The 13,524-nt window shown below is 41.0% G+C and overlaps 1 protein-coding gene across 2 annotated transcripts; it reads left to right on the forward strand.

Annotated features, from left to right (window-relative positions):
* Positions 1-57: 57 nt before the first annotated feature.
* Positions 58-9,662, forward strand: ints13 (integrator complex subunit 13). Of its 2 annotated transcripts, none has more exons than XM_040143902.1 (17): positions 58-377; positions 2,202-2,452; positions 2,566-2,640; positions 2,820-3,022; positions 3,442-3,522; positions 3,722-3,812; positions 3,995-4,123; positions 5,627-5,711; positions 6,069-6,161; positions 6,587-6,676; positions 6,845-7,023; positions 7,114-7,278; positions 7,491-7,645; positions 7,787-8,017; positions 8,205-8,335; positions 8,985-9,120; positions 9,406-9,662. In XM_040143902.1, exons 2-17 carry the CDS (start codon positions 2,228-2,230, stop codon positions 9,440-9,442), a joined length of 2,106 nt encoding a protein of 701 aa, XP_039999836.1. In that variant the 5' UTR covers positions 58-377; positions 2,202-2,227; the 3' UTR covers positions 9,443-9,662. The 2 variants fall into 2 exon arrangements, with proteins under 2 accessions (XP_039999836.1, XP_039999827.1); XM_040143893.1 differs by lacking the exon at positions 58-377 and adding an exon at positions 1,157-1,638.
* Positions 9,663-13,524: the final 3,862 nt, after the last annotated feature.

The raw sequence follows: 13,524 nt of genomic DNA on the forward strand, positions 1-13,524 counted from the left end.
AGATACAAGTCAGGAGCTTAAGTTAATGTTATCTCATGTGACTTTGGTCGTGGCATGATTGTAGGGGCCAGTGTCTTCTTCCAGCACCGCGACACGAAGGAAAAATCTTCCCAATCTGGGTCCGTGAACGTGACAGCGGCCTCGGCGTACTTCGGTGGCCTCCCCAGTCACCCGATCTGAATCCAACCCGGCACCTTTCGGGAGGCTGCTGAACGGGCGACTGGCAGCGGGGCCGCTGCGGCTGACATATTTTGCAGAAATGGTGCGACGCCATCCCGTCAACCTGGAGCAGAATCCCAGAGGAGGGTTTGCAACATCTTGTGGAATCCAGCCCACGAACTGCCTGTTTGGAGGGCAAAAGGGAGGCCCTAGTATTAGTAAGTTGTTCCTAATAAAAGTGCTAATGTGGGGAAAAAATACGGTATTACTTACAGTATAGAGTGTTTTGAATCTTTTAAAATGTTGAAGGTTTTTTTTTTCTAAAGTAAGCCACTGACTTCTAAGCTAGGGCCTGCAGTTAAGTTTCACCTTGCAACGCTTACCGTTAGTTTTTGACGTGGGCGACCCATACGTTCCTCCGTTAGCTCATTGACACACAGTTCGGTACGCAAACGGTAGGGCAAATTGAAAAAGTTATTATTATTATTTTATTTATTAATTATCTACTTGTTATCCAGCAGCGAGTTGGAACTTCCAAGATATTTTACATTTTCGTAACCCCATACATTTCCACCGTCTGCCCGGAGTGATAAAGAGAGGGCGAGACCAATGGTTGAGTGCGAGGTGAACTTAGATTTAAGTTGGATGTTCGACAGTCACTCTTCTTACCTTATAAGATGAAAGCTATAGAAAAAAAAATATTTATTAAAAATATTTATTTATAAATATTGTGATTTGTAATAGCCTTCGTGTCATGTGACCCAGTGGTTTACAATTTATTATAAAATATGTAGCTACATGACTCAAAGTGGGCATTAGAGGGTACTAATCCGTAAAGTCATCCCCCAGTGTTTAAGCTTTGGGGTTGGGAAGTGAGCCAGCCATCCTCATAATTCAAACACAAGGTGAAACTTAATGAGAAGAGTGAATGTCTGTCGAACAACTAACTTAAAACTAAGCTCGCCTCGGTATACCGTACCCAGTGATGCAGGCTAGGAACCTTCTAACAGTGCGGCCCAGCAGCTAGGGGAAGGAAAACGGTGACGGAACACCACTTGACATATTTCCGCCAATAACAAACCTGGAACGACTTACAAGTGTATTATTTGTGCTAGTTATTCCAAGTGTGTAAGCATCGTTAGGTAATGATTATTTGACAGTGGGTTAAATAGAAAACACCAAGCTTAGTATTACACAAACGCCATAATGGAAAAATGTTCGTGTCGAATGGTAGTAAACGTGAATCAGCAAACAAATGATTCCGCCTAGTGTTAGCTAACAGGCTAAAGCGGTGGACTGACATGCTACTCTAGCATTTGGAGTCAGTGATGAAAAACATGTCCTGAGACCGATCAGGTCCCTCGTTTGGTATACAGGTATTTAGTTTATTAGTTTAAAATTGATTTAAAGAGAGAAGACACGGTTTTCAGCCGGCTCAGATAATTTCCTGACCGCGAAGCATTTAAGGTTTTTTTCCAGGTGAGTTAACATTAACTGACCAACAGGTCAGTTACAAATATTTACAAATGTTTATGTATATCAATGCAGACTGACCAAGGCAATTCGTTTACTGTGTTGTTTACATGGTACTGTATGATTAGCTATATTAGCTGTGGATTTTTTTAATTTTTAAATCCCGTCTTCTGGGTTATTATAGGTAGGGTATCTATATCTTTAACCAGTGGTATTGCCGTCTAAAATGTTGGTGAGAATACTTCTCATATCATGTTGCCTATTATGTTAGACAGTATGATTTGTTTAAATGATCAGACATAAAAAATCAAAATAATCGCTCATTTATTCATTTACAACCAGATTGTTTTAAGCAGTCGATCTGACTCACTTTATTCTACGATGCCAAAAAGATTCATGCCAGCGGAAATTCTATGATGAAGGGGACAAGACAATTGTCAGTTTACCTTAAGCAAAGCAAATTTACCAGTAAATGAAGTTAAACAATGACAACTTTAAAATTCAACATAAATTTCAACATAAATTTACCCAAAGCTTAACATTGGTGTATTTTTATCTTTTCCTTACAGATTAGTACATACTGCAGATATACAAAATGAAGATGTTCTCAGTGTCCCATAAGACGGTATTCGTGGTAGACCACTGTCCCTATATGGCTGAGTCGAGTCGTCAGCAGGTGGAGTGTGATGTGCTGACAAAGAGTCGAGCTCAAGGGGTTATTCCTTTGGCCCCTGTGTCCAAGTCCCTGTGGACCTGTGCTGTGGAGTGCTCCATGGAGTACTGCCGGATTCTCTATGACATTTATCCACAGGACAAACTGGTTAGATTCTTTTTTTGATTTATTTTTTGTTCTTAAACTGGGTTTAAATGAAAAAAAATCAAATCATCAAAATCAATGCCAATAAATCTCTCTGCCACTTTTTTATTTAACAGGTTAATTACATTGTGAGTGATTCAGAGTTTCACATATTGAATAGCTGGAGGCAGGAAGATCAGAGCACTCATGAGGTAATCCCCTGCATTTTAAAACTCATTAAGCCAGCGTACGATAAATGTATTCACAAACTTCAGCAGCTCCAGGTTGTCACAAGGGCAAACAAACATCAGTGACCAAATTTTTGCACAAGTCCCCTTCAGAATTTGACTTGCAATATGATTATGTGGTTTCTCTCCCTGTTTGCTGGCAGCTCATGTCAGCTCTGGCTGCTGTTGGTCCACCTAACCCACGCGAGGACCCAGAGTGTTGCAGCATCCTGCATGGGCTGGTGGCTGCAGTGGAGTCATTATGCAAGATCACAGAGTTGCAGCACGAGAGGCGTACCGCGCTGATGGACACAGCTGAGAGAGTGGCCAACAGGGGTCGTATTATCTGCCTGACCAATGCTAAAAGGTAACCACTGTCATTAACGTGCCAGAAAATCAACAGCAGTCATTGGCCAGATGTTGATGATTCTGCTAAAATCAGTATGTCTAATGCTTCTAACATTTTGTTCAGCGCATTTATTTATATAACGGATCGAACCCTTTACAATATGATGCAGTCCAATACAAAACCAGCCTTAAAAATGACCGTGGAGTTGAATCAGCACCTCTCTAACAGAGTAAACCACAACTAAAATGTTCACAAACATAGTTTCATTCTAAGGACTGTTGTATTGTCACTGTTTTATACTTGTGTACATATATGGGCTTATCTAAAGGACATTATTTATCCCATTACTTGATATTTATGAAAGAAGCCCTTATAATGCATTATATCCTTGAAGACTGTTGCCACTACAGTGCTGTTTTTTGCCTTTTATCATACAGCGATACTCACGTGCGCATGTTGGAAGACTGCATCCAGGAGACCATTTTAGAACAAAACAAGCTGGCAGCAGGCTCAGACAGGTCAGTGTCAGATAACGTGCAAAGAAACGTCTCACTGACTTCTTTCAATGATTTTTCTTTGATAGTAGTTGGAACAGGGAGTAATGGGCTGAAATATAGTGGTAATAATGCCGTCCTACTAAAATCAGATACATATGTGATGTGATAAATGACTCATAGATTTGTTTTCCTTTGTCTAACTCATTGTTGTGTCTTTCAGGCTGATGGCCATTCAGCAGTGTGAGCTGGTTTTAGTTCACATTTACCCACAGGGTGAAGACACGCTGGTGTCTGACCGACCTAAGAAAGAGGTGGGTGCCAACGAGAGGCTCGGGGCTCAGTTTTCTAAGATTCACCGTCAGAGTGGAAATCGCACAGAAAATAGCATTGTGAAAACAAGACGCTTAGTGTTGGTTTCTAGACACCAAACCACGTCTAGTAGCACCATGTCACAGGTGTTATTTCTCACTGTATCCCTCTCTTGCGGTCTCAGATCTCTCCCCTGCTCACCAGTGAGGTTCACAGTGTTCGTGCTGGGAGACACCTCGCCACCAAACTGAACATTCTGGTCCAGCAGCACTTTGACTTGGCCTCCACCACCATAACAAACATCCCCATGAAGGTAAGGGGCTTCCTGTGCTTTAGTCTGGCCTTGCACATGCCTCGTCAAAATTAAAACTCACATAAACCTTTAAAATATTTTTTTTTCTTGTGCTAGTATAAAAATGTTGTCATGACCAGAATGCAGTGCACCACTTCCACTTTTTACTTAAAGATTGCTTTGTTTTGGTTATTTTCACTTTTCTCTCACAGCCTTCACATTTTTCTTTGTGCTTGCTTAATCTTTATGTGTAAGCCATTCCTCACCACCTCTAATGCCTCATGAAACTTTACAGTCTTATCTTTTTGTTTTCTCTCATCTGCATGTTGATATGACTGTGAACCTGCTGCTGGTTTCATGCTGTATTTTCTGTTTTGCTAGCCCACATTAAATGTTTGCGAACAGGTTAGTACTCTTATCACACACACATGCAAGTGAGGAAGGGGCAGAGTTTACACCATGTAGTGTGCAGTATATATTTTCAGCTCTATTGTTGCAAACAGGCTCACAGTGTCATTAGTTTATTTTGATGTGACAGTTGGTCTACAGATTTGCTGGCGAGGCTCCAGTGAAGGACGGGCAACTCTGGTCTCATGTGGACAATTGGGGAATGCAGAGTTTGGGGTTTGATGGAAAAAGCGTAAAGCCTGCACACCTGAAATCAACTTTTTCTTTAATTAACTGATGTAATAACTTACGATGACTCACTATTTGTTTTTAAGGAATTCAAATTGTTCTGGGAAAATCAAGCTTTTTTGGCTGTTTCGAGATAGTGTTTCTGCCAAATAATGATTAAAAAGCGCAGAGTATGAATATCGCATTCAACTGCCTTTAAGTCGGGACATCTGTGACCAGCGTTGCCTCTTCTGAGTCATTTAATACTGTAATTGTCTGTCAGGTGTTTTCACCTTAAAAGTTGTCCAAACTTTCCCCACGTCTTTGTTTCCCTCATCAGACCCCACCCACTCCCCCTTTAGTGTCTTTGTGTGGTCCATTGTGCTGTCTTGATAACTAGTTTTTTTTTAAACCTGACCATCCTCTAAATATTTAAACATGATTCCACCTTTAGCTGTCCTAAAACTGCAGTTTCTCCAAGTGTAAAATTCAAATTCAAATTCAAAACTTGTGATTAAAGTTTGTTTTTAGGTAAGTGGTTGCCAGGCCCCATTTTTAAGGCCATGGCCAAAATATATAAAACTGTTTTTTAAAATTGTCAAACAAGTATAGGCCCAATAGACTCTGTGTATTGTGTGAATGAAAGTACATTTACATTAAACACTAGTCAATGATGTAGAAAGAAGAAAACATACTTGGGTCATCCAGCAAGTGAACATTTTCCTTTTACTTTGTCCATTATCATTTACCCTCCGGAACATGAAATCAGCAGTGTTAATGAGCGTTTGTGTGTGTGCGCGCGTGCGTGTGTTTGTGTGTGAATGCATGTATGCGTGCGCATGCGTGTGTGTATGAGTTTTTGCGCATTCAAGCTGACGTGTATTTGTTATTGTCTCTGCGGATGGGCAGGAAGAGCAGCACGCAAACACATCAGCCAATTATGATGTCGAGCTCCTGCATCACAGAGACGCTCACCTGGAGTTCTTTAAAAGTGGTGGGTAAAAGTGAAGTAATAAACATTTGAGCAGGACAGTTTATTAACATTTTTTACTGAGATCCAGCGGCAAAGGCCCCAAATATAAGAGGTAGTGTTAAAGGCTCCAGGCACAAATGCAGAAAATAAAGTAATTCAGAAACATTTGAGGCAAAATCTTCAAACATTGCTCAATGAATAAAGTTTTGTTGTGCTATTGTAATTTCAGTGTTTACATTATTTAACAACCATGTTGGGAAACAAGTCTGCGGTTTCTTTATGACATCCTGGGTGATTTAATCTATGTCCAGTATATTTTAAAGTCAATAATTCATCATCAGAATCTAACAATTCACATGTCGTCTTTCCATTGTGCAGGAGACTTGCATATGGCTGGCACCAGCACTCGAGAAAATGGACTCAAAGAGACGGTTACACTGAAATGGTGCACTCCACGGACCAACAGCATAGGTGGGCACAGTCAGCTGATGTTCTTATTTGTCAGTTATTATTTCGTTTTTTAAATGTTTAATATGTATAGTACTCTTGAAAGTTTTACTTAGCCTAATGCCAGGTTAGGTGACATATGCATGTATGCTTTAAATTATTGTGAAAAATACTAAGTTTTTATTTTGAAATCGGTTCAAATTTCTGCGAATATACTCCCACAATAGTCTTGTTAGATGTAGTTGTTGAAGTAGTTGTAATTTAAGTAGAGACATACAATATTCGTTATTTAAAAAAATAAAAAAATAAAAAATTCCCACGAAGCTATGAAGTAGACAAGAGAAATGTATTGTGCAGGAAAGGGAGTTATCGATTGCAGGATTGCAGCATCTGTGATGAAAAATGCCGGATTTAGTTGAATGTACTTGTTGCTTTTTTTCCCCCCTCAGAGCTGCATTACTGTACCGGAGCTTATCGCATCTCCCCCACAGATGTAAACAGTCGTCCGTCGTCATGCTTGACAAATTTTCTCCTGAACGGTAAACTGGATAAACTCATTAATCTGTATTTGTTTATTCTAATTTATCTACACTATTCATTGGTTGTTTATTGGAGCAGTGTTTCTTGTAATGTGACTGAGATACTGGATGACTTTTCCAAAAGTCCCGTTCAAGTCAGTAAGTGAGATTTACCTGTGAAAACCACAGGTCGATCAGTGCTGCTGGAGCAGCCCAGGAAGTCAGGGTCAAAGGTCATCAGCCACATGCTCAGCAGCCATGGCGGCGAGATCTTCCTGCATGTGCTCAACAGCAACCGCTCCACCCTGGAGGACCCGCCCTCCATCAGCGAGGGCTGCGGAGGTCGAGTGACAGACTACCGAATCACGGTGAGTTCAGCTCACCGTAACTGTGCTGAAATATGCAACAAAATTTTTCTGATAGTAACGGATTTTATTTTGTGTGTGTGTTTTCCTCAGGACTTTGGTGAATTCATGCGGGAGAACCGGCTGACTCCGGTGTCAGAGTCTTCCCATGATCCCTCGGGCAAGCTGCCAGCTGAGAGGGCTAAGGCGCAGCTGGAGCGTCACACTCGATACTGGCCAATGATCATCTCCCAGACCACCATCTTTAACATGCAGGCAGTAAGCAGCATTCTGCATTTCAGTCTTACAAGAGCAGTTTCCACCACGCTCTAAAATATTCGGCTTGTTGTTCCATGATGATATCATCTGAAAGTAAAAGATAATCTGCCTGCTGGTTTTTGGTTTGTTTTGGGTTTTTTTTGTTGAGAATTTGCTGCTTTCCATGTTTGTCCATGTCATTGTCCTTGTGTCTTGCTTTTTTCCTCCACTAGGTGGTTCCTCTAGCTAACCTGATAGTGAAGGAGACTCTGACTGAAGAGGACGTTCTGACCTGTCAGAAGACTGTTTACAACCTGGTAGACATGGAGAGGAAGAATGACCCACTTCCTATCTCTACCGTCGGATCCAGAGGCAAAGGCCCCAAGAGGTATTTATTTAAAAAAAAATGAAAAAAGAAAGGAAAACTTGACCTCCTCCATCCTTTGGCTTCCAGTAATAGAGTATCACCATCACAGTTTATGAAAATAAACAGTCAGCAGGGTCACTGGTGCACTGTTGTTAATTCCAGAGATGAACAGTATCGTATAATGTGGAACGAGCTGGAAACATTGGTGAAAACTCACGCCGGAGCCACCGACCGACACCAGCGGGTTCTGGACTGCATCATCGCCTGCCGCAGCAAACCTCCCGAGGAGGAGGACAGAAAGAAGAGAGGGAGGAAGAGGGAAGACAGGGAGGACAGGGCAGAGAAAAACTGCAGCAAGGAAACGGACGACAAAAGCTGGCAGGACTCAGAGAGGTAAGTAGGGCTCGGACGTCTATAGTGTACTCATACCGGAAAATAATAATCACAGTTGAAGGAAAAAGAACAGTTGCTGAAATTTAGTGGCAAAAAACAGTCTTTTCTGTGGCTTTTGGATGGGATGGTTCACTCAGCTTTCTATTCTTCTACGTTACACCGTCTTGTTGTTTTTTTAACCTAAAAGGCTAAAGGGTTTGATGGATAAAGAAGAACAGGAGTCGGAAGTGATCAAGGATTCCCCTGACTCTCCAGAGCCGCTCAACAAGAAACCGCGCCTGTCCACAGAGGAGGTTCAGCCCCCGGAGAGAGCGAAAGGTACCGATGCTCATCATACTCTCTCTTTAGACCAACCCCTAAAGTATCTTCTAGATTAAATCAGTCTAGCCCTAGTTAAAAGCAATAAATCATTCACAAACATTTCAAATTTATTGAAGAAACAGCAATCACAATGAATATCACTGATTATAGCAGGTTCCGTCTTTGGTCTTAGTATCGATGATACAGGATCGTCGGATGAAAAGCTGACAAGACAAAAATGGGACGTATTTCTAATAAAACTTTGGACAACACAAATTGCTACTTCACTGATATTCCTTGATACTCAGATATTTTATGCAACAGTTTTATCTTGATCTGAAAGCACTGATGTAAGTCCATGCCAATATGTATTTAGCCTGGAGTGTGTCATTGGGATAATTAGTGTTTTTACAGTGTATTAATGGGCCAATATGATCTTATTACATTTTGAGTTTTATAATGCATGATTTAAATGCAAATGTATTTAATCAAGTTGTAATAGCTTTTTTTAAATAGATGGATTTACTTTAATCATTGAATAAAATCCAGCACACCAAGGCAGTATAATTATTTAGATGGAATGCTCCAGGCTCTGTAGATATGAACTAGTGTATCACCTGATGACATCAGTGAGGCCCCTTCTTGACATGTCTCCCTGTCGCTGCAGGTCCGGTCTCGCTCCTCACCATGTGGTCCAATCGCATCACCACAGCCAATTCCAGAAAGCACCAAGAGTTTGTTGGAAGAGCGAGCTCCGTCAACAACAAGTTTGAGTTGTACCAGCACCTCAAAGATGAGAATGGGTGTGTTCCTGGGAAATAGCAATCATCTGCCACTTTATGGGTGTAACATTCCTCTCACATTGAATGGATCCAAGTTGCTTCTTATGTCTAAACCCCCTACATGTACACAGATACCCCCTCATATACACATAACAAATACAGTCACAAATACATAAGAGCTGGTAAAATAATTTATTTCGTGCCTTTTAATATATATTTGCCAGTCTTTGTTTTTACATGTCAAACAGGACTACATCTGAAACTTCATTATTTATGTATCAAACCTGACATTTTCCTTGTTTACAGGATGGATGTTCACGAAAACGGCAAGGCCTCCAGATGATGTCTCTGTGTATACATCACCCGTCATCCCTTTCCGAGGATGAGATTGTGGACTGCAGTGTTTTTCAGACTTTGGTGCCACCTGATACGCCCAAAACAAGGACATCAAAATAAAATAGACAGTGAACTCTAACAAGGGATTTATACATTTTTTACCCATGATTTTGTAGATAATGCCATTCACATATTGTGTTAACACAATAAAAGCTGTCAAAAGAGAACTTTACTGTTGGCTTTTGCACAAATTATATTGAATTATAAAGTGATGAATTTTGATCTGCCTGTCATTCAATTGAACCAGGACAAAAACCCTCAGAGTTAATAGAGTGCTTCATTTTTCGTCAAGAAGTAAAATAGTATTGTTGCTGCTCTGTTTAAAAATTCAAAATGAAAGCTGCACTAAAAGTTGTGAATCTGAATCATGTTTGCTTCTGATGGACTGGAATTGTGAGATTCAATTGTTACAAAAATCATGCAGGGAATTTTTATGCCTTTTCTTAAAAATTTAATTTAATTTTGTTTTTTTACTATATACCTCAGAAATAATGTGGAGGACGAGGCTGAAGTGCTGTGTCAACAGTTTTTCATCTTTGCTCATATCATAATGGAAGTGGCCTCTCGTCACCTTATGTGAGGTTAATCCACAGTCTCAGCGGAGGTCTGGGGCAGCTCAGGTTGGAACAGCTGCGGCCGCCTTGGTGTTATCGCTCTCAGATCTCTGCTTTGCACTTTGAGCAGGTGGTTTTGGGGCCAAAAGGCGACTGTTCTTTACCTTCCGTGACCACTGCCGGGACTGGGTGTAGTAGAAAAACAGTCTCGTCTGTAGCTCACAGGTCCAACTTTGGTGATAGGGAACTGGAAGCATTGATTCTCTGAGTTCAGGGTTGAGTGATTCAAATGCAGACCTCATTGCCAACCACATGCTCTGTATTTGATCGTGGCAATGTGTTATTGTAATTGGGCCCATCTCCCCTGAGATGCAGACAACAACGTGAACCATGGAAACAACAGAGGTGGTGGCTGCTAAAACTGTTAAAGAGGCAAGACAGTGTTCTCAGCAAAAGCTCCACTCTGGCAGTGACAGAGGATGGAAGTGGAGGCTGCGTTGAGCTGTCAGGGTGAAAACGTGACAGGGTTCAAGGGAGCTGCAAAGCAGATTCGGAGTCGGATTCAGTGCTATGGAGCAATGATTTGATGTCCGGTTTCCTGTTTTGATAGTACCTTGTGTAGAGCTGCAAAATTATCTGCAACTGTTGTGATAATCAATTTATCGTTTTAGTCATTTTTCGAGAAAAAAATGCTAAACATTTGCTTCTTCCAGCTTCTCAAATGTGAGAACTTGCAGGTTTTCTTTGTCATATGGTAGTGAACTGAACATGCTTTTGGACTGCTGGTTGGATAAAACAAGCCATCGAAACAGATCACCTTGGGCTGTGGGAAATTTTGACAGGCTTTTTTCCCTGTCGCCTGACATTTTATAGACAAAAAGATTAATTTATAATGAAAATAATCATTAGTTGCAGCATACCTATTCTTCTGTGCTTTGTTCTGGTACATAACGTTCACATTTTTGCGTTTCATTGGTGTAATTAGATTCCACAGCCTTGCTCAATGGCAACGACGACTGGTGCATATTTGAGACAGAAGCTGAGGAACTTGATGGCTGGACTGCGCTTTGTCGTCTATCTGGGGAAAGGCCTAAAGCCAGTAATGATGTGTATGTTATTAACAGAACAGACAGAGCATGCTCCATTGTTTTGTTGGGGTAGGTACCTTTAATTGGCGCGGTGCAGCAACTGACATACACATGATCCTTTGCCACGGACTGACCACATCATTGGAGTGAAGGCTCTAGACTCTGTATTAGATGAATGGAAGATGTAGTGTATGGCTCTTGAGCAGTAGAGGGAGCAGTTGGATCAAAATGGCCCTCAGAAGCTGGCCCAGTGCTCTTAGATATTGAAAGCAGAACTGGATAAGTCACACTTGGGCCTAGTTTAATTTCAGAAACTGTGCACTAAATACTGGATTTGTGATAATAGATGACTCAAGTTGTCCAATAAAAAGGCCAAGCTCGTATAGTAAAGCTGACGTAAGCATCGTCATTGAGGGCCCCAACAAGACCGTCGAGAGCAAAGACTCAGTTTGTCCAGTGTCAGCTGACCCGTTAATGCGTTGGTCGATGATACGTCCTGAGCTGTTACATTTAGCTCGTACATCCCATCCTGATTCATCCCAGTGGGAGCTGGGGACAGATGTTGAATTGTCTCAGTTTGCAGTTATTGATAATTGCTCTGTCATTAACATGAGGTTGGCAACTGTTTGTCATGATTTGCCCCTCTTTGTGACTTCCTGCCCGGATGCCGCTATTATTTCACTGTTATATTTTTAAACGACTTACCTTGTGTGTCTGTTGGTTGTTTTACTTCTTGCCAAAATATATCTATCAATATATCTATAGATATCTATTTATTTATAAACAGTTTTCTATCACTTATTCATTGTATTCAACCAGTAAATCTAAAGCTGCTGCACTCAAATTTGTTTTAGTATCAATGGATCAAATGACTACATATGTTAAATTTGACGATCATAGTGAGGAACACACAGATAATTATCACCCAACTACACAGTTCCCCTCAGTGTTTTGGTGTCTTTTAGCTCTATGTTTTGGATTCACTCTAACCGCTCATGATTGCATGATTTTTCGGCCACAGCCGGCGGCTGTTTTCAGCAAAAAAGCTCCAAAAACCGAGCATCTTAAGGTAGGTATGCTTCATTCAACCAATAATGGCAAAGTAGGAAAAAGTAGAAAAAAACTACCTGTTATTCTGATTTAGGAGGGTTAATACATTTTTTCCAAGATGGTTTCCCCACTGCTAGCTTTGTAGTTGCACAATTAAATTAGCTATTTTTGCATTTTATGTATTTGGGACCATTCATTAAAAGTATAACCAGATACAAACTAAACTGTGTCAAGCTTCTCTTAAATGAAATTAAATCGGTTGTATTGGTTTTAATATTGAATTTTATAGAGATGTAACTAATTTGCGGAGCATTCGGCAGCCAAAGATCCAGATATTTCCCTCTGGAGTTGTAGAAACCAAATGATTAAAAAAAAGAAAAGAGTGTGAATATTGGATTTAGATTCATCAGGTGCCCAGAAATAAGACTCCAACTAAATGCTAATGTTGCTCTGTATCTGCTGGAAGTGTAAATAAGCAAATGTTAACTAACTTGTTGCTATGGCAACTTAAAAAGTGATAATGCGACTGTACTGTTGCCCTCAAGAGGCCAAAAAAAAAAAGAAAGAAAACAAACTCAGTTAATGCAGTTTTAAATAATTTTCTCTCTTTTGTGTGTTTAATTGGACTCATTATTCTATGTTATGTATTTCTTTGTAGTCTTCACCATAACATACAACATAGTCATTTGTTTTCCATGTCATCCACACGTCTCATATTTCCATCGCTACATTAGGCCATATGTTCCTCCATTCATGCCTCCATTGAGCTCCATTCAGCTGTGGGCTCCCCTTTCACACAAGGTCAAGTCATTCCAACATATGACCTGAATGACTAAGCACCCAGAACAATCCCATATAGTCATATAGAAGTCAACAGCAGCAGACTTGCCCTGTGAGCTCACTGTTGGCTGACTTTCTGAGTCAGTGTGGTTGGCTCTGTGATATTCAGTCCGGAGGGAGGTTTCCTTCAGATGAGGTCGGGGGGGTCAGACGAGTGGCGTGCGATTTCCCTGTCGACGGCCTCATGTGTCGGCGTGGAAGTGACACTGTCAGAGGCTGGGGTCAGCGGCAGTGAAGGGCGAGTGCTGTGCGGTGTGGGTGAGGGTAGCAATGTTGGGAGAGTGGTGTCGGCTGATGGTTCCCCGACAAAATGTCTGACTCCTGATGCTTGTCCAGGCAGAGACGGTGAAGAACATGATTCTGTGGTCCAGAAATACTTAATTATGTATCTGCTGCGAGTTGTGATGCTTGCTCACTGCAGCCGGTCGCTTCGACAAGAGCTCTCATTTTTTGAGGCAAAAAGCCCAGCTTGCTTTATATGTTCCTGATGATTGCAA

Source organism: Xiphias gladius, chromosome 2 (genome assembly GCF_016859285.1).
Source record: "Xiphias gladius isolate SHS-SW01 ecotype Sanya breed wild chromosome 2, ASM1685928v1, whole genome shotgun sequence".
Lineage (NCBI taxonomy): Eukaryota > Metazoa > Chordata > Actinopteri > Istiophoriformes > Xiphiidae > Xiphias > Xiphias gladius.